At 46.0% G+C, this 26,856-nt stretch overlaps 1 protein-coding gene across 30 annotated transcripts in view; it reads right to left on the bottom strand.

The window, feature by feature from the left end:
• LOC1274122 (protein groucho) overlaps positions 1–26,583 on the bottom strand; it is a 187,686-nt gene extending 161,103 nt beyond the window's left edge. For 7 of the 30 annotated variants that reach the window (XM_061648357.1, XM_061648358.1, XM_061648360.1 and 4 more), the window contains exons 1-2: positions 26,047–26,571; positions 11,839–13,945 (exon numbers count right to left, since the gene is read on the bottom strand). In XM_061648357.1, the coding sequence (XP_061504341.1) occupies positions 11,839–11,874 (36 nt within the window). In that variant the 5' untranslated portion in view covers positions 11,875–13,945; positions 26,047–26,571. Of the gene's footprint in view, positions 1–11,838; positions 13,946–26,046 lie in introns of all 30 variants that reach the window. The other 23 variants (XM_061648371.1, XM_061648373.1, XM_061648377.1 and 20 more) reach the window with 8 other exon arrangements.
• Positions 26,584–26,856: the final 273 nt, after the last annotated feature.

The raw sequence follows: 26,856 nt of genomic DNA, 5'->3' as shown, positions 1-26,856 counted from the left end.
GAAAACACCGCCCCACTGTGCTCTGCACGTGGGTGAGCAAAACACGCGGAAGAAAGGGCTTGACTGTTGATTCTAGTGACAATGTTTACACGATGTTAAATCTTGCGAGGTACGAACGAACGTTGTCGCACTCAATTGGCAAATGTAGTGGAAGAGCAGCAACACGAGGGGCTTATGGCACGATTTTAACACCGGCAATAGTTTTTGTCTTGGCATCTGTTCCTTTTTTTTCATTGTGCTTTCCTTTTTGCATTCTAAATACGGTGATTTTGGTGTCTTAACCGCTTGTTCTCGGGATATATAAGAGGATGCGTAGGATTACGCACAGACAACAGACACGACGAGTCTGTGTGTCTTTTATCCATCTTTTATACTGATATTTTAATGTCCGCCAGATAAACCGGTGAAGTTAAATTATGTGTGATGATAAGTAAACATGCCAACACACACATGCCGAGACAGCCCAACGTTGCTCCGCCGCAGACCATCGCTGTACGTCAGGGCTCGGCAAATTGTGGTTTAATTCAAGCGAGATGTACTTCTTCAAAATAATAGCTTATTAAAGGGATTTTGTTATTGCAGTGGTTGAGTTTTGAAAAATTATCTATGGAAAATACTTCACTGCATATGACAACATGACAAACGATATTTGCCAAGTTAGTTATTGCTTTTATGTTTAATGTCAATACCAATGAACTGACATTAAACTGAATTTTGTTTGCATTGTACAATTTTATGATGGGTCCGCTGTGATAATTCTTCTCATTAATGTTTTACAAGTTGCTATTTAAATTTACTGATACTGATCTCATTGTTTTGTTAATCTTATTACATACAGCCCATGGATAGGTTAGCGTTGGTCTAATAAACTAATAGTAAACTAATATTAAATTAACATTAATTAACATTATGTAAATTACATATCCAGCAAGAATTAGTTATAGTTTCTTTTAGGTTGAGACAACGTTATGGGTATGATGCTTGAATGATGATCATTCGTTTAGAATTACTCCCTGATATACACTGATACTCCATCTATCATTAAAGATACTGTTCGGAATGTTTCGTTGACTAAGACTAATACTTGCTTCCGTCCCGTTAATTTTTAACTACTAAATTCGACAGTACTTGCTGTATGAGGCTAAATGCTTTGTTAAGACATTAAAAATTGCTTTGGAACGTTTGACAATTAAGATTACAGCACAGTCATCGGCGTATAAGTATTGGGTAACATATTTAACTATGGGAATATTCGCAATGAAAATATTAACCAGTAATGGCGAAGGTATGCTGCGTAGAAGTACTTCGGCCTCAGGAGCGAATTTTTGTGATGTTGTATTAGAAATGTGGACCTTGTTTTTCCTGTTTGATAGGAATGGTTCTATCAGCTTTATTTGGATAGCCATATAAGACCATGGTGCGATGTGGTAACGATTTTTCACAATAAAATCTAATTAAAATGACCATAATAGTATTACGATTTCTCGAGATGTTAAAAAAAATAATTTCCATCATCCCTAAATAATGAATAGCTCAGAACTAATAATTATGAGAAAATATTCAAACATTCAACTTCTTCTTCTTCTTTGGCACAACAACCGCTGTCGGTAAAGGCCTGCCTGTACCCACTAGTGAAGTGAGCTTGGCTTTCAGTGACTTATTGTTACCATAGCAGGATAGTCAGTCCTACGTATGGGAACACGGTCTATTCGGGGCTTGAACCCATGACGGGCATGTTGTTAAGTCGTACGAGTTGACGACTGTACCACCAGACCAGCCCCATTCCCCCGGCAACATTCAACTAATGGCTGATTATTTGCAAACAAAAATGTTGAAAATATTTTCTATCTTTTGTTTATAGGACCGCTCATAAAAGTGTCACGTTTTTCTAATGATGTATGGTATGAATAGTAATTAATGTAAAACAATTTGTCCACACGTTTATTGTGTTGTCATCAATTTGGCCCTTTTCTTGTGTGCCAACCCCTGCCAGTTCGCCAGCCGTTCGTTTAACAAGGATTTGCCGAGCTAAACGTCATATATTAAACAAATGCAGCCAACGCTTACGATGCACGCTGCACGATGTACGAATTATGCTGCCAAAAGCGAATCCGGGAAACACACTTTTCAGCTCGATCTAAGTCGAATATATGGTGTGTGTCGTGTGGGCCTTCCATTCCGGCGGCCACCCATCGACGGTACGAGAAGTGCAATCAACATAAAAATCCAATTTATCATTTGAAATAATCGTATCCGTACCGATTCCCTTACCCCCGGGGCTCATGTTCATGATTCGAGGTTATCTGTTTGTTTTTTTTTTTTACATCACACATAAAGGTTCTTCCTCACGGCTTCATCGCCGTTGCGCCATGGTTTGGGAAGCTCCGAGAGGGTGCTGCAAAATTTATTTTTAATTACAAACCATCGCAATTATTCTCCCGCTTCATCACAAGCACTGGAGCTTCATCAATGGCGGCCCACCGTCGTCGTCATCGTCCGTAGTTGTGCGTCCGCCGGGACCCGGACCGGAGCGAAACCATTTGACCTCACTGGCGTGTGTGTGTGTACATCGACCGCCGCTAGATTGCAGCTTCTCGTACACTCTCTCTAGCTAACGCCAACGCGCACAGCACACGACCGACCACTTCAACTCAGCTCGGTCTCCACACAACACAGCAATGAGTGCTCCCCTGGTGTCGTGTGGCTGGAGGAGGGGGAACGCGGGCTGGCAGAAGAAAATGCTCTGTTAAATTAACATAATCACTAGCAGAGCGAGATGCATCGGTGTGCAACGGTGAAACCACACTCACAGAAAATTACTCCAAATGACGCCGAAACCAACACACCGGGGGCGTTCCGACGCTGCGGTTGCCGTACACGTCGCTCTATCCTCTGTCGCAGGGGTGGGGAAACTCGATGCAAAAACACACCGACGACGACGACGATGATGATGATGATGACACGAATCTGGGGTGACGCTGTTTTCCATCGCCAGTACGGTTAGATCCGATTAAATCCGCTGATTTGTTGTAATTATTCGCCAACCATTCCCGCATCCGTACATTAGAGAGATATTCCCTTTCGCACCGGGCACCGTTCCCTTCCCGGCACAGCAAAGACCCTCCCCCCCGGTCCCGGTGGCAAAAGACGGATGCATTAAAAAATATATGAAACTAAAATAACACATCAGCACCTTGCAAACGGTTGTTCGGTGCAGTCGCCATCATATGCAGTCGCACCGTAGGATGCGTAGAAAACCAATCGTACCATTCAGCAACCGACACACACACACACGCTGAGGCCGCTAAAGGTTCGACAGCTTCGCGTTCAAACAGCGATTACGCGGCACCGGTCGCTGGTTCGCTGACCAAGTTGATCACTGTGATTGGAGGGTAAATTAAGTCTCATTAAGCGAGCACCAAATCAACGCATAAGCAACGACCGACCGCCGCGCCATCAACAGCGTACACACACACAGCAGTGAACGCGACAAACGGCAGCGCAACGGGTCCGTGTCGCTCGCCACATCCACAGCTCCTCAGCCAACCGGGGAGGAAGATTAACCCTTGAAGGTTTCAGGCACGCAAGCTTTGAGTGTTGTTTTCGTGATTTCCAACTATTTACAGGCGAAACATAAAACCCAAATTTCAAACACTCTTAATCGGCCCTTAAAAGCTCATCAAAACAACATTAACGACTCATCGTATCATGTCTCTTGCATCAGGGGCTAAGATAGTGCAGCTTGTTATGATTTTGCAACCCATCGGTGATAATTTCGCTGCAATAATTATTAAATCACCCCACGCACCAGCGTACACCCCCAAGGGTTAGTGATAATTGGTGCCAGTACCGCCCTTCTGTCCGAGCGCCGAACATTAAGCCGACCACAACCCCCATCCAAAGCCGAGAGGCGTGTGGAGAGCTGTGCGCGGCCAGTATGTGTGTTTGCTTTGACGTTCTTCGTGCGCGCGCGATCTCGAGGACGAGATAATTATCCTAGTTCCGGCACTACTTCACATCCCACCACACCACCACTACACCACTTTATCGTAGCTACAGACCGATCGTTAGGCGCAGGAATCATCGCTCGCGAATCGACCAAATTACCTTCAATATTATTGATGGCACTGGTAACGCCAGAGCGCCCTGCACCGAGAGGCGTAGTAGCACAAATGCAGCGCGACATCGTCGTCACCACCAGCCACACATTCTCGCCGAGAATCGTTTGCACGCCCAACCACCGCGCGGCGCTTTGTAAAAACGAGCGAAAAAGCGAGGTTGGCGAGCGACTGAAATTAGCGCAACCCATTTCCATTCCCAATTTGTGGACCCGGGCGCACATTACTGTGGCGCAATTATGTAGCTCCAGTGCATCCTGTCGGCTTTGGTCGACGCGCGGTACTACACCCGTGCACACCCAAGTCCAGCCACTCCATCAGCCACTACCACCACTGGCAGATGATAATGGGTATCTCGCTGCAAGGGCGCCACCGCACGGAGACGAATCCCGTCGGCTCCGGACATTAATGATGGAGGAGATTGAGAAAAGCCTTTATGCACCCCGCGAACGCCGGCGCACACACTTGGTCGTCTACAGTCCCACAGCCCCGCTAATGCACAACACTAATGAGTGTACGGAAGCTGGTCGATTCATTTCGGTGCATTACGACGTTACGCGGCGGCAGCAGTCGTCATCGTCTCCCGGCAAGTGCAAGGTGCAGGGACAAAGTGCGCACGCGGGCGCGGACCACCGGAGCAGCAGCAGCAGAGCAGAGTGAGTTTGTTGCGTAAATTGCGAACCCGCCTTACCGCAAACCGAGGTGGAAGGCGGAATCAGGTACGCGCTGGAATGTCCTCCCGATTTGCGGCACAACCACCGACCGTAAGTAATGAGATACCGAAGAAAATAAATAAAGAAAATTAATTCCCCATTTCTGGGGGAGAGAGAAGAGCGGGCCAAGGTATGAGAGTGAGAAATGTAGAATCATCAGTGAGCGGAACATGTCTTTTTTGATTCTTGTTATAAAAATTCACAGATTTGATTACATTTTTTAAATCTTATGTAAAATAGAGTAATGGCGTAATTCGTGATCGGCGAAGTATAAGTGATTGTAATAATACAACCTAAAGTTCAAATGTGTTTAATTTACAAGCATTTCATATAAAAAATACCACACCACTATACCGTATACGACTTTTTTATAGTATTTTTTAGAAAAGCCTGGGGCGGTCTTGTGGTCGGTCGTCAACTCGTAAGACTTAATCACATGCTCACCATGGGTTCAACTCTCATATGGAACGTTCCCCCGTAGTAAGGATGAAGAAGAAGAATAATAAGAAGAAAAGAAAGAAGAAGAAGAAGAAGAAAAAGAAGATAAATCCTCACAATGTTTTGAATATGTTTTTCTACTTATTGACAAAATCTACTTTGTGTTTATTTTTATTTACTAAATAACGTAAAGTTATGTTAATGATTTTTGATATTGTAATTGCAGAACTTGATGAAAGCATTTTGTACAAATATAAAACTAGTAATTGTATTGAAGCTAAAAAGAGATTATCGTTGCACTGTGAAAAAGATAAGATGGACAAGGAAACTATTATATTTGCGCTGTTTACAACCAATAAACGACGATGTTATTCCTTTCGTCTTTCGTTTTCATGTTCTATGTGTAACTAATTTTATTTCTTCTTTTATCTTGTTTATCTTTTTTTCTTAATTCTTTCTTTCTTTGTCTACTAACTATCTTTTGAGTACTATAAATGAAGTTACTTTCCTTTTGTTTAAAGTTAGCTCAAGTTCATCATGAATTAGACATACGATTTGATGATTAAACCCATATGACGTACACACAATTTAACAAGAAGTCAGCAACATTCTATTAATTACCACTAGTCAATTTAACGGATTTTAAACTTTGAAGTGAAATACGAAAAATACATTTTGTTTAATCTCGTTTTTTACTTTTCGTAAATTCATCTTAACATACTATGATTTTGTAACATAGGTATTATTTTCTTAAGTTTGATAGATTTTCAGATACATATGTGATATACCTATATTTACGGGACCCGTCGAATTGACGGATGGGTTGATTACATTAAATTTATTTAGTTAAGCTGTAACATTTTTCAACAAAAGTAAATATAGAAATAAAAGAGATCTATAAATCTCTTGATCTCTTGATTAAAGATTTCAATAAAGTGGCCTTAAACGGAATTGCTGACCAACTTATTCCTCGTGTTTTTTGAAACTCCCGCGGACGTCGGTCAAAATGTGACATTGAAAAGATATCGGTTCATGTTTTCGGTGAAACAATAACGAATATTACAATATATTAGCATTTTGCAGACAACTTTTTCAGGAAACCAACCCATGTGAAACGATTTTTAATAAAATAGGGGTTTTCATGATTTTAACCAATCTAAATACGTATTTTTATCCACCCGTCAAATTGAAGGTTGTCCGTGGAGATAGGTATATGTGAGACACCCGTAAACCTAGTGTTGGTGAAACTAGGAAAGAAAACCTGTAATAAGACAATAAAAATAATAACGGCTGAAGTAAAATACTGTACAAATCATCCTATTTTTCACATACAAACATTACTATCGGCCACAAAAAGCGAACAGTTTTGTTATAGTCGTTAAACTGTCAAACATCCAAGATATGCACACACGAACGATTGCTCTATTTTTGCTTGCGTGTGCAGATGTAAACAAACACGGCACAGACAGTTGGTGCAAAGTAATTACGAAAAGCCATTCCGTGCACACAACAACAAATGCCGATGGAAAGTGCACTTGATCGCGCGCTTGATAGCTTCATTTTCCCCACCCCATAACCTATGCAAACTTACACTCTTCTTCGCCTCACAATCGCACACACACACATTCCATGCATCGATGATTTCTATCTTATTCTCACGCGTCCCACACTCCAGCAGCACCACCGAAACGCCATTCGCCATTTGTGCCTCATTATTGCCCGTAGCCCTGTGAAAGCGAGTTGAAAGGGCGGAAGAGATGGAGCGAGGGGGGGGGGAATACTGTCGAACACTTTATCATTGCTCATGCACCTCACCCCCCCCCCCCCTTCTTTGGGGTTGGGTCGTTGTCATTTTCGCTTCATCTTATCGCCATCGTCTCAATCTGGAGCGGTGCGCAACACACACACACAATGCACGTATACATGACAAAAGATCGTGTTGCGATTTTGTACCAACCAGTGTCCTAAAGTGATTTAATTACAACGCCGAAGCGGAACACAATTGAACAACCTACACCACCCCACTGTTTGCCCACCCTCTTTTTGGTGCAACATACACTCGGGTGCGGGAGGAGAGGGGGGAGGGGGGTCCCAGAGCGTTGAATTGCCAACCGTTGAAGATGATAGACGGAGCGGAACTTGCGAAGGTTTGCCTTCTTTTCTCACCGGTGAGTCTCATGTTCCGCAGTGTGCACGGTGGAAGGGAAGCAGAAGGGCTGAAGAAGGCTGCGGGGTGGTGTGATAGTGCGGTATTATGATTACCAGATGGTTACGCCAGACTTTCCCACCGCCTATAGAGTCGTACCCACTTTAGGAAGGTTGATGACTTGTGGTACGGTGAGAGAGCCGGGAGCGCGACAGGAGGGCAGGGGGCCCGCGAATCCGTCCGCCGCGGTTGATTGATGACATTCCAAATCGAACATATCACCCTCACCCCACCCTTCGCGGGGCCGGTTCGCGGCAAGGCGGGCGTCTCGCGAACCAATCAAACCCATTTATCGCTCACTCAGCAGCGATACGAACACGCCAATCATTCCGATCGTGCCCGGCGAGCGCGACCAATCAAAGTGAGACATGCGAGTGTGCGAGCGGGCGGGCGCAAGTGAAGTGGTTTCTCCCTTTCGTCATACCTCTCCCCGACAGACCAAATGGCGAGAAACGGAAAGAAACGGCCGATGCGGCGCGTTTGGCAGCAGCAAATTAATTAAACATTGTTCTCTCTACCCCGCTGCAACGCCACTGGCAAATGGCGGCCGGTGGTGCTGGTGGTGCTGGTGGACAAGCGCCGTTGCCACCACACCGAGAGTGAGCGGTGCTCCGCACATGAAGAACGGTTGAAATCATTGTCCATTTTCGCTATCTAGCATAAGCAATTAAGATGTTGCTGGTCTGATAAGGTAAATTAAATCCCCGCTGTAAATAACGCCCGGGGCAGAGGCGGGGACGGTGGTGGGTTTTGTCACAAGGTGCGCCCGCCACTTAACACACACGCACACACACACGCACACAGTTAATGTGGACTTGCCCGGCACCGAACGAACGAACATGGGTGTAACACGAACGATGGAAGATGGGGGAGGGAGGGAGAGAGGTGAGTGCCATTGACTACCACTTTCCACCCTACCTTTTGTATGACACGCTTGTCAACACGACCCACCTCCACCCAACACGGGGTAGTGGGGGGAGGTGAATTGGGAGTGGGGAGGGAAACAACGCAAACCGAATTCAAACGGAGCGATCGATGACAGCGCATTCGAACGGAACCACTTATGGATGGGTACGGGGGGATGGGTGGTGGAGGGGTGAAGATAAAAAACGTAGCAATAAAAAAAAAGAATGAAAACCCCCAACACAACACGACACCCGCAAAAAGGGGGATTGGTTGAGCGAGAGAGGGCGGAGGTGTGCAGAAACAACTCTCGCATGGCGTCACATGTATCGAATGACAACACAGAGGCACCCCTGTTTGCCCCCGTTTTTGTGCGTTGAACAGTTTTTTTTTTCACAGCACACACACACACATTGTACACACAAAACGAGGAACCAGGTTGTAGGGAACTCGTGCTGGCTGCTGCACCCCTGTTTTGGGGCGGTTGTGTGGGGGCCTTTTTGGGAATGGATGGCTGTGCCGATGGCTGATAATGACTGATATGACATAAAATGTAAGCAATGTGGGCAGAGTTGGAGTTTTTCTTTTTTTATTCTGGTTGTCTTTGTGTCGTGCTGGGCCCTCCATTTGCATTATCGGCGAACGATCGGGGTACGACAACACGTTTGACAGAACTTGCGAAGGGGGTAGAGGGGAGGTGTAGAGATGGAGAGTTGTGTCGCGTTGTGTATTGATTTTATGCTATCGTAACTAAACAGCAAAGTGACGAACAGCAGATTGTCAAGTGCGTGGCACAAGCTACTAAAACGGCTTGACAGCCTGTGGCGTTGTGTCGGTCGGATCGGTCATTACATCGGGGGCCACATTACATGGTTTCTCAAGGAAACTCAATACCATAAGCAAATATTTCAGACAATAAAATAATACATCAACAACATCTCGCATGATCGATCAATGCACCCTACAGTCGACAAACAATTCATAATGTTGAAATGAGGTTTTACGGATCGGAAATGAAGCTTAAAGTGTTGTGCTATCTAGAGACAACAGGAGAGGGAATGACGATCAAGTAGAATAATGTTCATCCAGACTGGTTCGCAGTACGAACCGAATAAAAACAATTTTAAAGCAATCAATGAACAGATTGAATTTAAACTGGCCTGACAAAGCCTGGACTGGCCCGACATTCACGAAACTCTTTCATGATGAAACTCTTTCATAAAACGTGATCAAGTGATCTAGTGCGACGTTATAACAAGAACATCATAACGATAGCATGGCAGGACATAATGTCCATATACCGTACATATCGTTATGTCATACAGTTCCGTGTGATGCCACAGCCTTGGAAGTGAAAGAAGGACCTAAAACTGTGTCCACTCAAGTTGATTAACGCTTACGCTTATATGTTTAATAAAAAGCGACCTTTGGTTCCCTGGTTCTTTATTTTTACATCCTTTTACTTCAAAATGTTGGATATCGACAACCTTCTATTGAATTGATGGTACAGCTATATTGGTGTTGGCACGATATCGACCTCGTGCGAGATCTGTCAGGCGAATGTTGACATATATCGAGCTATCTTGATAATAGCTCGAATATGTCGCAATAAATCCCTCAGATGGCGCTATACAGATACAGACAAGGACGAAAATACGAGACAGCTAGATCTCCAACATTAGGGCCAATTAGGAAATAGTTCATCTACGGTCAACTTAAGGGCAAACGAGGTCAAGGAGATCAGCTGATCGAGTAAAATGCCCCAATCGTAAAAGGGACAGTAGCAAACTTACATAGAAAGAAGAAAGACTATTTTTTGAACTGTGCAGCGAAAACCCTATACGCGAGAGCCAGTTGCAAGAAAGTCTGCAAAGCTACCAAAAATAAACGGATTGTTACCAGGCGTAACAACAATTGGATTTGTACTTTAACATACCTTCAACCAGTCAGTAAAGCTTAATATATTCTAGCAGACTAGTCCTTTTGTGAAAGGTATGTTGATACTGCTTTTTAAGATTGTTTAAGTTTAGCTCAATACAAAATATACTTTATATGTTTCTAAATCTAAAAAAACAAGAGATTCAAACACAAAGACACACAAACGAAGGCAAGCTTCATTACTACGCAAACCCTCTAATTAACTAAAAAGATTCCACTTCCGACCCAATCACCGGGCCGGATGAAATGTGTCTACTACGCGTACGTGGCTTTCAATATTGCTTTTCTACCCAGTTGGCTTTCCGTTTATCAACAGCACGCGATCGCCACACCGCTCTGTGGAATTTAGAATGAAGTAAATCAAGGTACAAACAGCATCTAAACCTCTCCTCGTTATCGTGTGCTCCATCATCTTCGCCACCGCGCACCTTTCCACCCAGCATACAAATGGAATGTCTTACTCTGCCCTCCTTTGTCAGTGGATTTTCTTCCGTGAGAAATGGCCGCATTAGCAAAACGATTTATCTGTTGATCGCACACACCACCGCCGCACACATTTGCTGCTTCCCCCCCACTTGAAAGGCTACTGAAACGAGAGCAGAGCATTGGTATTACCTACCACACAGCCGCTACACTGCCACCGTCCTTTTTCGGCATACCTTCGTGCTCAACATAGCGAAACGGCTGGCGGCGCTCATCGCACAGCCAACAAAGCCGGAGGGTTGTAGAATTATAATTTGGCCACCGGTAAAAAAAAGGCGAGTGCGCACACCCGGGTGACCGAAAGTGGATGAAAGGTGATAACCATACACTAATGGGTTCGGGGTTCACGGTTGAGATGTCCCGGCCGTGGCCGGTAAGATTCAGAACGGACAGTGTGGAGTGTGAGTACGGGCCGAAAACAAAATTATGGAGTTTCGCTTCTGCACATACGGCTGCCTCCCGCTAATTAATGCCACAATGCTGATAGTTGCAGGAAACAGTACCGATTTCTCTGGCCAGCTAAATGGAACCGCTGACTCTATTTGCTCAACCACACAGAGAGCAAACAACAGCAAAAACAGCTGCCCTCTGCCAATCAGCAAAGCTAATCGTGCTAAACAAAACTAAATTATTTTCCATCTCTAAACATGCCCACTGCTAATGGATTGCGTTTTGTTCGTTAACGACAGTGCTCGCTCTCTAGAGCATTCTTATCGTTTGCATGTGGGGCAGAGGCACTGGAATTTTATTAATTTTTGCTATGCTCCAAATGTTGTTGGCCCCCCCCCACGTCTGTGTTTGGGTCGGTGACATGAAAGTGGAAATTTATTATTATTTTTTTACTTCCATGGATGAGTTACTTAAACGGGCAGATTGCAAAAACAGGACGGCGGTAAAGGGTAATAATAGTAATAATGTTCCCGCGCGCGTGTGTGTGTGTGCTTCATTTCCCCTTTTGGCCCCCAGTCCCCAGGAACGTGATATGATGAGAAAAATTAAATTAATATTAAGAATCATAATGCTCATTTTCTTTGCTTACCGATGCCGATGGATGCCGCGTCGGTGCTGGATACATGGTGATTGATGATGATGATGATGATGCTGGTGTAGAGTGTGTTCGTGTTCGCCCGTTAGCTACGGTTCGGAATCTGTGGGCACTCCACCACTCCACAATCTGTTTGTTGTTCTGGCCGGCTTCCAAGCAAATCTATTTCAATCACTGCGCCTATTATTCACATTAATTCGATCGGACCCCGATACCTCCTCGACCTACAACTTTTTAGCTCAATTATTCGCAATCAGTGGATGGATCGGTGGTAATCTTCACACACTTACACACACTTACACTCAAACGCACACACACACACAAGCAGCAGCCCGCTGTTGATACACTATGGTAATTTTCTCGATTTTCATCAAATCACACTTTGCTGCTGCCTTTCCTTTTTTTTGCCTTTTCTAGAACATAAATACACACGATCGGACACTGACTGCGCGCTATTGCACTGGCCGACACTGTTGAAGAACCGAAGAAAAAAAACACACACACACACAATATAAAAGAAAACAATTCAACACAACACACCCGTTAGTACCGCGCGTTCGTCGGAAAAAAAGATGCGCCGCAATTTGAAACGCACACCGGAAATCACTTATTTTGTTTCAATTTTCACCTTCGCGTATGTGTAATACTTTTAATTCACGCTTTATATCTCGCTCTTTCGCTCTCGCTTCCCCCTGCTCGGGCACACACGATTATCAATCAAGATGCGCGCTGCGCGGCCAAATAGTGTAATCATTCACTTCACCACCGTCGCTCTCTCTCCTCTTTCTATCTGGGCGCGTTTTTTTCGGGGTGTTTTTGGGAGATTAATTACAATTAATTGGATTTCATTATCGAACAAACAATATATTTTCCCGCGGTGCGTTGTGTGCGATGGGTGGGGTAGGCGGTACGATAAGGGGTTGTGTCGATCATCCACAGCCGCGCGATCGTTACGGCCCACTCTCCTTCAGCAGCAGGAGCAGCATCATCATCATCTTCATTTTGATGTGCACCACAAGCATTATATATTATCCAACGCTGACGCGCGATCGCTTCTCGATTGATTCGTAACGCCTGCTCAAGCGGGTGCTTTTTTCTTTTCTTTACTTCCCACTCAATCTCTCTCTCTTTTTTGCTTTTTTTTTTTTTGTTGGTTTCTTTCGCCACAAATGCACCAAAGTAATAACGTCGAGATGGGGGTTTGGAGCAGGGGAACTACTCCCAAATAATTACACCCAGCTACGCCTTTTCCACTCTTGGCTGGCCTTTTTTAAAGCTTTTCTTCATCTTATCGTGCGCCGCTTGCACACACATAAAAAAAACTCAACACACACACGCACTCAGATTGGCGGCGCCTATCCAACACTTAACCACTAACGATCAATCAATTTATCAATCAACAAACGGTAGAGTGAGAGCAAAAGAACAAAAAATTTGCTCCGATTTTTTGATTAAATTTTTCCTTTTTTCCACCGTTTTTTTCCCCCGCTGCTTTTCACCACTTACAAACGAACACAGACATGAAAACGCAAGCCACTCGCGCCGCAGATGTGTGTTGTTGCTGCTAATAACGAAATTATTTCACTTCCTTCCTTCACCCTTTTTGTGTTTTGTTTTTTTTTCCGAAACCAGCACCTTCCGCTATATATCGGAGCAATTGGAAATCTCCGCTCTGGGAGGGAGAGTGTTCAACTCCTTTCACGGACAGATTGGGGGGCGGCGACACAGCGAAACGTACACCCGCGGTGTTCACCGACAGAGTTTGTCCGGTCAAACGGTCGCTCGCGTACACGTAATGATGAACCTTCTTCACTGTTCAAATTTCCACCACAATCGCTTTCCTACGGCACGGAACCATAGAGAGACGACTTTCCTGTCGCTCAGCTACTTTCCCCGCGTTCAGTTTGTATCTTTAGTTTTGGCCACGGGCAGTCTTCTCTCGTTCTCTTTCTGTGTCTATGCCTTTACATTGGACTGTGCCGCAGTTGTTCCAACCGGAGCGTTCGAGAACGTTTTTTGTTTATTCAGCTTGATCGTTTTTCTTCATCGGCTGCTCGTTCTCCTGTCCTGTTTGGTGTGTTTGCTTAATAAAGTTTTCCCCCTAAAAATAGAAAACAAGACGCATAAGAATTAGTGGCGGCGTAGTTTGTTAAGTGAAATACAATGAAGCATTAATAACATTTATTATACAATCCATTTAATCATGTACAGTAAAATAACACACAAAACAAACACTTTCACACTTCGACGTTTAACAAACCTACACACATACATACTTCCCCGCCACAAAACCCTCCACTCCAGTAAGTACTAACTACCGTCACGCGTGCCCCAATCGACACCATGGGAAAATCAATTTTTCAACTGTGAAATAAAACACGCCTGCCCCTCCACCCCATCCCCCCCATCGGCGTGAGAGGGGCGAACAAAAAGAAATCGTTTGAAACAAAATAAATCCCAACACACAAACACACACATTCACATGCATCGAACCGTGGACGTGATCGCTAAACAAGCTTTTTCTTCACTTCCCTCCACGCCACACCCCCTCCGTCCTCCCCTTTGCGGAGAGGACAAACAAACGGTGTCGCCCAGCTGCCCATCAATATTTACGCCACACATTCGGAGCATGGGCTGCCAACGACGGCGGCAACAAAAAATGGCCCAAAGCAAAACGACTTTATTTTGCCCGAAAAATGCATTCCAAAGCCCCGCGAGCAACGCAACACGAGCCGGCCACAGCAATTGTATGCTAATTGCAACGGGGGGGAGAAGAGGGGGGTGGGCTGGCTGGCTAGTGACCGACGCCGCTGGAAAGGGGAACCCTTAAAAAACACGTATATTTATATTAACGGCCCATTCGAAACGATATGCGTGCGTCGGCAAATCGGATCGGCTTTCGGAAGGGACCCCAGGGGAGGGTGGTTGATGGTAGGACAAAGGGACGAACCCCCCCACTGCAAGCTACTACACGATTGCGCGCTTGCACCACACTCGATTGCGCCGCGTTTCACGTGACCAGAATTGAGGAATTTAACTCATCCGCGAAGCATTCGAACGCAAGCGCGAAACGCGAACGGACGGACGTGGGGCAGCGGTGGCGCAAAGCTTACCCATCCAAAAAAAAGGAAACAGTTCACCCCGAAACACAAACGTGTCCGCGACGCAACTTGGAGAAGACATAAAACGAGTCGCGGTCGTTGAAAACAATCCGGTATATGCTGGTGTTGCTGCTGCTGCTGCTGCTCCTCATCGCTATTCATTTCGGTGTTGCCTTTTGGTCGGTTGTTTTTGCCCTCCCCACTCATGCTTCATTTCATCGCCCAGCGAGGTCAACAATATTGCCGCCCCTCGAGGGCTCGTGCGCGCTCGCCCCTGCCGCGATTATTGATTTTGAGCGCCTTTGAGCAGAAGGAATTGATTGGCTGTGTCACGCATCGCCGCCAAACTCAAACCGAGCCGAGCGGACTGACCGAACCGAATACGGGACACGCCGCCGCCGCCGCCCACGTTCGGTGGTTTCGATAGCATCAGGAATTAATAACACCTTACACGCCGGGGTTGGTTGTTGGTTGAGGGTGTCGGAGACGATTTCGGAAAGAAAGTCACCCCGCCGCCGGCGTCGAGTGGGTTAAAAGCTACAAATTTTAAACCAGCCCGTTCACATTTATCATGTTACACACACACACGTACACATAAATTATACAAAAGTTTAGACGTTTTTTCCCCTCGATTCGTAACACCTCCTCCACCCTTTTTCACGGGCTTTTTTGTTCTAGCCGTCGGTTCAATCGAGTGAAACGAAACCTACGATCAAGGTCTCTCCGCCGCCGGCCGCCGGACCACAACTGCTCCTCCGCCGGTGGATTATTATTATAATCCTCCTTTAATTTTCAACATGCCGCGGCAGTCATTCCCCATAAAAGCGACGAACCCACCCGTGTCGTACGCGCGCGGTGCGGCGACGAACCGGTTCTCTGGCCGTCTCTCTTTCTCGCTCAATCCCCGGGCAGTCGATTTGTGTTAAAGATTAATGGTGGCGATAAAAAGGCGATCAAAAAGAGTGAAATAATTAATCCTAATCGGCTACTTAGGGCACACACATTGCCCACGGGACACGAAACCGGAGACAGAACGAGTCGAACGAAGGAGTTGTGCCCCATCCTCCACCTCCCTCCTACGGCCAGCAGCTTGGAAGCCAAATGCAACGACGACGACGAAGAAGGCCACATGGACAAACAAAATAGCATGTCAAAATTAAATTGATTGATTCTTCTTAGCTGCCCCGGGACACCACCACCGATGTGGCGTCGGTGTAGAGGTGTGCTTAGCGAAGAGCGACGGATTAAGCCTTTAATTGACTTCTCTTCACCTAAAGTGCACATAAAGCGGATTAACAATTTTGGGTAAAAGATTGTATTATCTCGTTCCTCAGCGCAAGACGAGAGAGAGAGAGAGATTGAAAAAGGAAAAGAGAAAGAGAGGGCGAAAAACAGCATATAAGTTTATCAATTTCAAATTAATTACACAATTTTGTAAATCCGTTTAGTACGCGTGTTGAAAACGAAATAATAGTAAGGATTGGTACATAAAACAGGAAATAAACAATTACTGTTGATTAAACATTCAACTAGAGTTAAACACAAAACACTATCGCACTATCGATTAATCAACACCACGAAGCTGGGAACTCCAAGTACAACACAAACACACACACCACACGCAACAAGTAACAACGGTTAAACCGATTCGCCTCAATGCATAGCACACCAGAGCATAGCATGAAGTGTTTGTTGCACACGTGTGCGCTTCAAAAATTTGTTTTAATGGAAGGTTCACGATATGGTCAACGCAGATATAAACTACCCCAAACCAGCCAGTGTACGGAGGAGGAGACGGTGATGGTGGCGTGAAAACCACTCGACCGTTGGGCACATGGCAAAACCGTCGCGCCTCCGACCAACACAACCCAAAACAACCATATTTCCGTCGTCGTCCTCGCACAAAAGCGAATGCGAATCCAAGCGAAAAGCCAACCCCCGCACACGCCGGAGGGATTAAGCTGTGGTTCAAACCCACCGTCCACACCCTCCCCCCCCCGCGCACACGCATAAAAAATGGAGGGAAAACAGTAGCTACTAATCAATCGCTAATTAGTGTCACTGATAAACTAGTTTACCGTGGGCCGCCGCGGTGGGGTGTATATGTGTTTTGAGTGGTTGAGCGTGCCCCAGTGTGCCGGTGTGAGAAAAGTACCGTGCCGGCGGTAGTGGGGCGCTGGGCTGTGAACTGGAACGGAACTTCCACTCGCCTTCCAAATGCCGCTGAATTTGCCCGTTCCGATTCGCTGGGCTTTGTCCCGACCGACGGGGTGCAGCCGCATCCAAGGCATGAAGTGAAAAATAGAATTTTAACACATGCCGGCATTTATCTACCCCACCACCCCCCACCCGACCGCCGGCCCACAAACCGATACGTGGTGTACAGTTAAACGATGCGATGTCGGTAATTGAATTAGCAGCGTTTTCATTCGTTTATTCGTTCGAGCAATACTGTGTGTATGTGGCCTGCCTTCAAAGGTGAAATTAGCCAATAAAAAACAAATCGGTTTGAAACCGCACGAAATTAAGCTTGATACAATCGCAATAGATTGAGATATTGTACCCGGGCAGAAAAGTAAAATCGACCAAACTTTCAACAAATCGTCTTCACTGCTACCAATCCTCCTCTTTGATTGGTCCCAGCTGCAAAATACAAGTGTAAGCCGTGATTTAATCTGGGGTAAACCAGGATTCACACAAACGCCATTCCAATCGACTCGTCCCACGTCGGAAGGGCTTGCCTAACAAATGATAACAACCAACCGACAGTCGGCTATTTAGACCGAGATGTTATTTATTTCCCTTTTCGCACCCATCCATAATCCATTTCGCAAGACACACAACAACATTTGCTGCTGCCCTCCTCGAAAGGCAAATGTGCAGTGGAGTTAATGAGCTAATGAGAGGAGGCACCGCAGCAGCAGCCCAAAGCAGCACTGGACCTCGACAGAAGCTGATAAGCAGCCAAATCGTAAGCAATTATCAATGCCCACAGCGCAGTCAGTACAGGCCACTCGGTAGGTACCGGATTTATGTTATGATTTGTGTCCATTTACAACGGTTAAAAAGTAAAACAGCATGATGTCAGTGTGGTGCACACTTGGACGAAAACTTGGAGCCATAATGTTGACCGATGGCTGATAGTGCTGAGGCGACCGCGCGATTACACAAGGGACACAGAGAGCTCCTTGAAAGGCAGCGTGTTTACTAAATAGTTAGAAGCTTGTTTGCAATGTTTGTGGCACGAAACCGAAAAAAAGCGCTTCTAGGACAACATATTTGCTGCCCCACAGATGGGCTGGAAAGATTAGCGGACACTCTACTTTAAGGTTGCTTTCTTTTTAGTTAACAAACGAATCTCAACTCATTAAAAAAGTGTATTCGATTGCGCTCATTTGCGTTTGGATTATGTTCTAAATTTGTTCAACATTGTTAAATGAAACAGCAGTAACAACATTCAACCCCGGTGGCCTGATGCTAGATTCCCGCCCGAAAGCACCCCCAGAGCACATCAAGAAATGCCGCAAAGCGCCTATAAAACCGGCTTAATCGTGTGGATCGTAAAACTAAACGACTAAAAGAACGACTGTACCGGGGTCTGGGCACAACGGCGAAATGAGTTTGTATTTTAATGTATTTTGAATTTGAAATAATGACATGTTACGAAATATGGCATTATCAATTTCCGTCATTGAAACATAATCATAAATATTATATAGAAGCTTGTTACATACAATGCACGAAATTAAAATAGTACCACTTTGTATTTTTGTTGCAATAATTGTGGAGTTACCATACCGATCAAATTTATTTATTTTATTTTTTTAAGAACCTGTCTTACACCTTTCAAGCTCATTACTATAATATATTAATGAAATATTGGTCGATTATACGGGAATATGCCTAAAAACGGATGCGAAATAAAAATTAGTATAATTGACACATATCCTAATCGGTATGGTAATTCCGCTATTATTGCAAAAAAAATGGTGCTTCTATTTTAATGTCGTGCAGTGTACTGTCTGAATTCAAATAAACGCTCGGTGCTTACGAAGTTTTAAGCCAGCTCACCAATATAAGCTAAAATTTCAAAGCCGTTAAGTATATTTCAACAATAAAAATGATAATTCGTATATTCGTATGTATGTAGATTATGAATCGATGATTCGACGTACAACTGACAATATTATAATGGTGTTTGTACGGTTTAAAGATGGGACGGTAAGAGAAGCTCTGTAAAAGCAATCTTTAGTGTAGGTTTTCCGAACTGTTTAATGTGCATTGTATAAAAGGCCTTATAGGCAAGAATTATTGTATTTTATTTTTTGAAATGTTTGAAACGCTTAATTTGATCAGACAAATATTATACAAATAAAAAATGGTAGATTAGCAAACCAAATAGCTCAACCAAAATAAATAAATACACATTTTTTTGTTATTTGCTATATATTTACAGCAAAAAGCTATATTTTTTTAGATCCGTTGGCTGAATAAAGTTTGTTTTATAATGTTTAATATGTTCCGATCTATAGTTTTAAGCATTTAAGTGGAATGGTAAAAATCTGATGAAAGGTGTTCATGTTTTTTTCAAATTATTCAACATATAATTTGAAACATAACTTAAACTCCTCATACAGCTTCATTCAACTAAATAATGGTAAAAAGTTGTAACTTTCTGTCAAATCGAAAAAAATAGTTCAAGAACAGTTGGTAAAAATATAACCACATATAAACACATTTTCATCTTCACAGCAAAATGCCCGTCTTTGTTTTAAATCTTGAACATAACACTAACTATCCTGATATGAGTAAGCCATTTGCTACACAACCACAGATGTAAAAGCCCTTACTTTCTGATAGGAAAATTAAAAACAAGTTATTTTACTAAAATTGATTCCCAAATATAGAGATTAATCTTTAACACATTTAACACATTCAACTCATAACATAGCCCAAAGTCAAGCACATGCAAACTGCACCACTCTCATTCCCCCATTCCCCACGTGTGAAAATAAAAGGAAAGTTAAAATGCAGGAATTACAACAAAAATAATACAATAGCTTCCACGGTTTTTCACATTCGCTGCACCCAATCGTCTGGCGATTGGATTGTCCAAAACACGCAAAAAGCAAACACATAAAATCCCACCAAACATATCGCACAGCCATTGAACTGAACGGCGCGCGTCTGTGTGTGTGCGTGGCAAAGTCACACTAAAAAAACAGGCAACACAAAGCCACTTACCAGCAAATCGATACTAGCGACAAATCCAACACGGAACCAAAACCCGTGCCTGCCTTCGCTTTCCTCCCCCGCGCCCTGTCCCACAAGTTGCAATCGCGGCGCCGTTGGTTGAGTGTAACAAATCGATTGATTAAACAATAACAAAACTTCCCCCCGTCCCCCTTAGCGTGCTGACAAAACGCCGCGTCAGTCGCTGCCCTAACCAATCGGCCCCGTCGGTGGTATCGATTGGAAGTGATCGGGTTTGATGGTTGCCTCTGCCGCTTCTTCCACACAGTACCCGTTTCCCCCACCAGCCAGCCCACCTGGCCTGGGCCTGGAACATTCGTTTTCCCACCACACAGCCGCCACCACCGCAACAAAATGGTAACATGGGGGGAAAAAATACCCATTACCGGTCACAACAGAGGCAGCAGCAGCAGTGCAGTGCTTTCCACCCTTCGTGCAGCTCAAGCAACTCTACTCCACTCCCTTCCCTCCGTCTTTCCAGTCTCCCATCTTTCTCCACACCGATGGGTCCGTGAGAACCGAAAGTTCATCCGTCTATTTCCTCGGCGGGGTCATGGTCCACCCCTCCCCATCCCCCTCTCGCTCACGATGAAGGGTCTCGACTTTGATCTACAAATTGAAATGGAAGCAACATTTTCTATTAGTGCAACAACGGGTGGGGAGAAATTATTAAATCTAATCGACCGGGCTGCAACGACGTATGGGTGGGGAAGAAGGGATGGCGGAATCGGATGCCGACTGTCTACCATTAATACACCGCACCACCACCGTACACTGGGCCGTTTTTCCGTCGCTGGTGTGTTTGTATCCCCTTTTCACACCCATTTTCCACAGCGTGAGTTGTTGATGGGGAGGGAGAAAGGGGGAGAGGGGGGAGGAGGGGGTTAGAGGATGCGCTTCCTTGCTCCCCCACTACTTCCACTCTTCCTGTTGTTGGCGTCAATAATCGCGGATTGAAATCGTGAATCATGTACCCCTCCTCCCCATTCGTCTTCTTCCCTCATGCTCTCATATCTCCACTACTGGAACTATTGACGCTCTGGGGCTCTCCAGGGGATTGTCTTGTTCCGAGTGAACCATTTTTCTGAGTTTCATTTCCATTATTTTCTTCCCAATTCCCACAGTTCCCTTCTCCTGGATGACGTGCTGTCCCGCTGCTGCCCCGCCGCTGCCCTGGTACACACACTCATGGAGCCTAGAGGTGCGCCTATCAAAAACATGAAATAGCAATACCGTTGTGTATAGAGTAGCTAAACCGCAACCGAGTCGCGCGTACCAGCACCCCATCTCCCCATCCCCCCTTTACACTCCATTTCCCTACGTGTTTTTTTGTTTTGTTTCTTCTTGCATGCCCATTCTCACACCATCTATCTTGGTACATCATCACAGCATGGTTGTTCGCATTTTGTTCGGCTTTTGTTTCGCATTACATGGGTACGGACATCGAGCTAGCAGCGCCCTGCCGGCCCAAATGCAATATTTCCTATCTATGGAAAAACAAAAATACACACAACGAGTAGTTGAACTGTTCTGCCAAAGCACATCGTTCGTACGTGAAATATTACACAGTTTGTAACGCCATATCTTTAGCTCTAATAAGATTCTATTTATTTTGCTACAAGCAGCTGCTGCTCCGCCCTTCGCTCCAAACCAAACAAACAAACGGCAATTGAAATTGAATAAATCAGCATTAAAGGAAAAAAACACACACACACAAATTGAAACACCAACAAACAGCAAGTAGGCGATGGCGAAGAGATTTGTTTATCGCTGCTGCCACGTTACCACCACTGCCTGCTGCCTGCGCGCTGTCAATTTGACAGTCGGTTGCCGATCCAATTAAATTCAACAACCAACATTCGGGGGGGCCGTTCCACCACCCCCCGCACGTTTGTCTGGCTGCCACACAAGCAAGCACACACACGGGCTCGCCATCCAGCACCGAAAGCAAACCCAATGGCCAGTTAACTCCGGCCGGCGTCGTAACCTTTTGGCTTTTCTTTGCGGCACGGCACACACACACACGCCCAACGAACAAACGACCGCGTCGTAGATGGTCTGCGGCTACTGGGCTGGTGTGTCTCGACTCTCCCAATCTGTCCCACCACCCGCCATCGTCCCGTCTTTCCTCCATTCCCAACCAACCCTTCCCCATCGTGCCCTTTTCTCGCTTCCTGTTGATTTTAGCTTTATTTTCTTCTGGTCATGGGCTATGGTTCGTTTCGTTTCGTTTTCTCACTCTTTTTCGTTCCGCTGCCTTCGTCTGTGCGGGGCCACGCTTTTCTAGTAGCCATCTAGATGAGATGGTCGTTTTGAAACCACCCTTTATGGCGCACTACCTCCCCCACCCCTCCCCCCTTCCGCTTGGAAGAGCGAAGGCTAAAAGGAATGCTTTTGCTCTTTCCTATGCCTCATCAATTTCAATCGAGATTGATTGCAAGTTAGCGGCGCAAAGAGTTTGGCCATCAACTTCCAAACGCGATTGCAAGAGGAAGAAGTGTTGCGATTAGTTAGCAAAAAAAATCATAAACAATAGATCTGCAAATACTAATAAAATAATATATTTTTTAATAATCTTAATTTTGCTATGTATTTTCTTTGTAACCCTTCTTAATTAGGCCATATGGCCCGTTGAAGATAAACTAATAGATAATAATAATAATATACACTATTTTTGAATAATTACTGTTTGTAACAGGAATTTATGATTATTCATTTAGCATTTCAACCAAAAGATAATGTGTTGAAAAGCATCAAATAAAAAATGCTCGGTGCTATATGTTGCACCATAAATTATGCTCTCCATGAGCATGTTTACAAACACACACACACACACACACACACCTCCTGGAATGTGTGGACCCACCGTTACACTACGAAATCAATTATTTATATCGTATTTTTATTCGATTACACATACCACCCACACACCCCCACCTCCTAGTAGGTCCATCGTCCCCAACACCCTGCTTCACCTTGTTTCCATTCATCCGGAACTGGGCAGAAGAGAGAAACACAAAAAAACACTGCCTGTACCGCGCTTTCCTTCGGTACTCGTGTGCCCTTGAGCAACTTCGGCGGAGCAGAAATCACTTTACTGAGCCTATAAAAAACTTAATCACTTCCCACTGGCGCCGATCGTGTTACAGCGCATTACATAAAACGGACGAATCGCTCCACCCCCTCCCAACCGGCAAAAAGGTGGAATAGGCAAGCGACAGCAAATACATACCCAAGAAAGCAGACGGTCGTCGGAACGCGGGTCGATGAAGCGAACTAAAACGGAAATGTCAATTCGTAGTACCCCTCGCGCGCGCGTTGTGCGCCTTCAACTGCTATTACCCCGCGCACCAGGGGGAGAAGGGGAAAAGGGCGTGTAGGGGCGAAGAAGAAAAAAAAACCGAACGACACGGACCAGCAGAACGTTGGCGCAGCAGCAGCAGCAGCAGCAGCAGCAGCAGCAACGCCACACCAAATGGGGCGAAATGAACGGCTGGCATGCATAACACACTAATCAACTAATTAGACGATGTTGACCCAATCCCGACGCCAAAGTGCCAATCCTTCGAACCGCACGACCCAACCACCCACCCCGCGCACACAAAACGCACCGTTTTGAAAAAGGGCGCGAACATACAAAAAGACGGGGACCTCCCCGCCAAGAGCCAAGCCAACAACCAGCACGCAGCGGGTGTGAAAAAGGAATGGAGTAAATGGGGGGAAGGGCGGTTGGTCGGATTATTCGCGTACGATTAAATCGTGCTTTGCACAACTTCCCACCCCACCACCCCGTACCAATTACTTCTGCTTTCCAACCCAACCCTGCCCCTCGGCAGGGGCAACAGACGCGCGCGCACGCCACTGAACGAGACAAAAGCGCGCGCTCCACGCGAGTCTGCCAACCATGCCGTGGGCAGTGCGAGTGAGCGAGCGGGTGCGAAATCATGTGAGCGAGAAAGTGCGCGGGCGAAAGAGAGAGAGGGAGAGAGAGAGAGAGAGAGAGATAGACCCGTTTCCAAAACAATTAGCACCACAATTTGTGCTCTCGTCGTGGTCGTCGTTGTCGTCGTCAGCGCCCCGCTTTGGACGTGTTTGTGTGCCTCGCTCGAGGGTGACTCGCACCACGCACGCATCGGTTGTGTGTGCTCCACCGCCTGGGCTTCCCAAAGCGAGCGAGAGAGAGAGATGGAGCGAATAGGACACACATAGAGACGGAGCGAACGTGTCGAACGATGTGCGTAGGAAGAGTGTGGTTATCTTCTCGCTTGAACGGGAATTATAAGTTCGTGCTCCCCCGGTCACATTAGCAAGCACTCAACACGAACCGGCCAAATAAACGGAGGTCCACCATCTTCACCCCTCCCACTCCATCCCACCCCCCCAAAACACATAACCGCACTTTGTCCAGCAAGCGCACAGCATCATCTTTCGCCGCCTCGAGCGCTGAGCTCTCGACCTGATGGTCAAGCTAACCGCATACACACACGCACGACGCACACGGAAACTACACATATGGAGCACGTTGGTTTTGCTCTCGCTCGCACACGCGTACGCAGATGGAGAGCGTTTCTCGCTCTTGCTCCACTCTTCCGCACCGTCCCCATGTGAAGCAGCCAGACACACAGCACACACACACGCGCGAGAACATGGTCCCGCGCGGCTTGGGTTTCGATTTCATGAGTCCGAAAGCGGTGGCAAGAAGCAAGACAGCGAGCGTGTTTTAGTTTTATTTCACTGGTGTCTTGTAGTTTTACCAACCACCTCCCTCTCCCTCCCTTCCTTCCACACACACACACACACACACACACACACACACACACACACTTCATCCAACCCCTTTCTCCTCTTTTCTCGCATACACAACGTGGCGTGTCGTGCCATGTAAACTTGATTGTATCGATGTGCTGTCGATGATGATACCAACGTGCCGCTGCTGCTACTACCGTCACCACCATCACCACCACCGCCGGTGCCCCTGCCCCTAGGTACATTTTTGGTAGATCTGTTTTTAACCTTCTCCCTTTTTTATACACACACACACACACGGCCCTCCCCAACGCCACTCTAACCCCAAACACCGTCGGCCATCACAAACACGCCAGCAAGAACGGAGATGGCACAGCAGCAGCAACAGCAGCAACAATAACAACACAAAACCCGTCCATTATGTTACACACGCTTTCGGGGGTCTCTTTTTCTCTCTCCTTCTCACTCTCTCCTTCAACCGATCATCGTCGTCAACTTCCCCCCCCCCCTCCTTCCCTTCCTCAAATACCTACGCACGCAAACGGCTTGTGTGTGTCGCCGCTTTGGGTTGCTACGACCAACGCAACGGTGTTTTTAGCCGGCATGAGCGATTATTATTAACCACAGAGCCGTTTCCCCGGTGTTGTCGGCTGTCTCCATCCACCACAACCACCACCACCACCGTTACCGCCCTCACCATAATCCGCTAATTCGAAACAGTGAACCGACAAAACTTTACAGATTTTCTGAAAACGGGCACTGTGTGTATTTTTTTTGTGTGTGTTTTGTTCTTCTTTTTTGTGCACATGTGTGTTTACCCATTCCGTTCCTTCCGCTTTAGATTGCATTCGATCTTCGCACGCGCTTGTGTTGAAATAGTGAAATATGTAGTTTCACCTCCCGCTTCGCTAATGGAGCGTACACCACACTGCTCCACACTGATAGCCGGTAACCACACACACACACTAAACGAGAACGTTTAATGGCAAATGGGGTCGCTCGCCGCTGCCGCTGCCATTCAACAATGATTTTGACTGCAAAAAGTAGCCCTTTGCAACTACGCAGTACACACAATAATACGATTTCAACATATCATACACACCTCTTTACTCGTCTCCACTCCTCACCGTCTCACACCCAGCGGTGCAAACGATTAGCTTGATTGAAGACTGGTTTTCTTTTTTGCCAACCGACACCGACGGGCCCGCAATCAATTCCGCGCGCACAACGTAATCGTGCGGTTAAAGCCGCAAATCAAACACAAGCCGTGCTGGGCCGGCCCGCTTCTGTTCACCACTCGACGGTGACACGTTTTTGCTGCACGAACACACACTTTAATTCCGTGAACAACTTACAAACAACCAAACACAACCAACCCGTATCGGTCGACGACAAAACACACCGCTAAATCGACGACGGCACCAAAAACGCGACGCGCACCACCTTCGCTCTACTGCCGATGGCAAAACAATGGTGCTGCCACGAATGAATTCCAGCTCTCGAACACTCTCAAGCCGGCGATTTGCCAGATCCGGTGTACGCGTTCAGCGCTTCGCACTACGTAGGGAATAAAAAATAACACGCACACACCACCACCGATGCGACACGCTGGGCGAGAAGGGCGAAACTGAACGCGTTCGAGAGTGAATTCGCTCGCCACACACATATGGCTACCCCGCCGAGAGACAGAGAGAGAAAGAGAGCAATTTCTGAGATAGAGAGGGACAGAGAAAGAGCACAGCAGACGGCGATTATTTGTGGTGCTGCGCTCTTCACTCGCACGCACTGGTGCAGGGACGGCATGTTCAGCCATGCTTTGCTCGTTCTCTCTATTGCCGTCTCGACGGGGCGGAGGCGATTGTCTTTCTCTTTCTGCACCGTGCTGTAGCTTAGCCCAGTCGATCAACAGCTG

The sequence above is a fragment of the Anopheles gambiae genome, chromosome 2, assembly GCF_943734735.2.
Source record: "Anopheles gambiae chromosome 2, idAnoGambNW_F1_1, whole genome shotgun sequence".
NCBI classification, from domain to species: Eukaryota; Metazoa; Arthropoda; class Insecta; order Diptera; family Culicidae; genus Anopheles; species Anopheles gambiae.
Note: the sequence above shows the minus strand (reverse complement) of the source record. Positions and strands in the feature narration are given on the sequence as shown.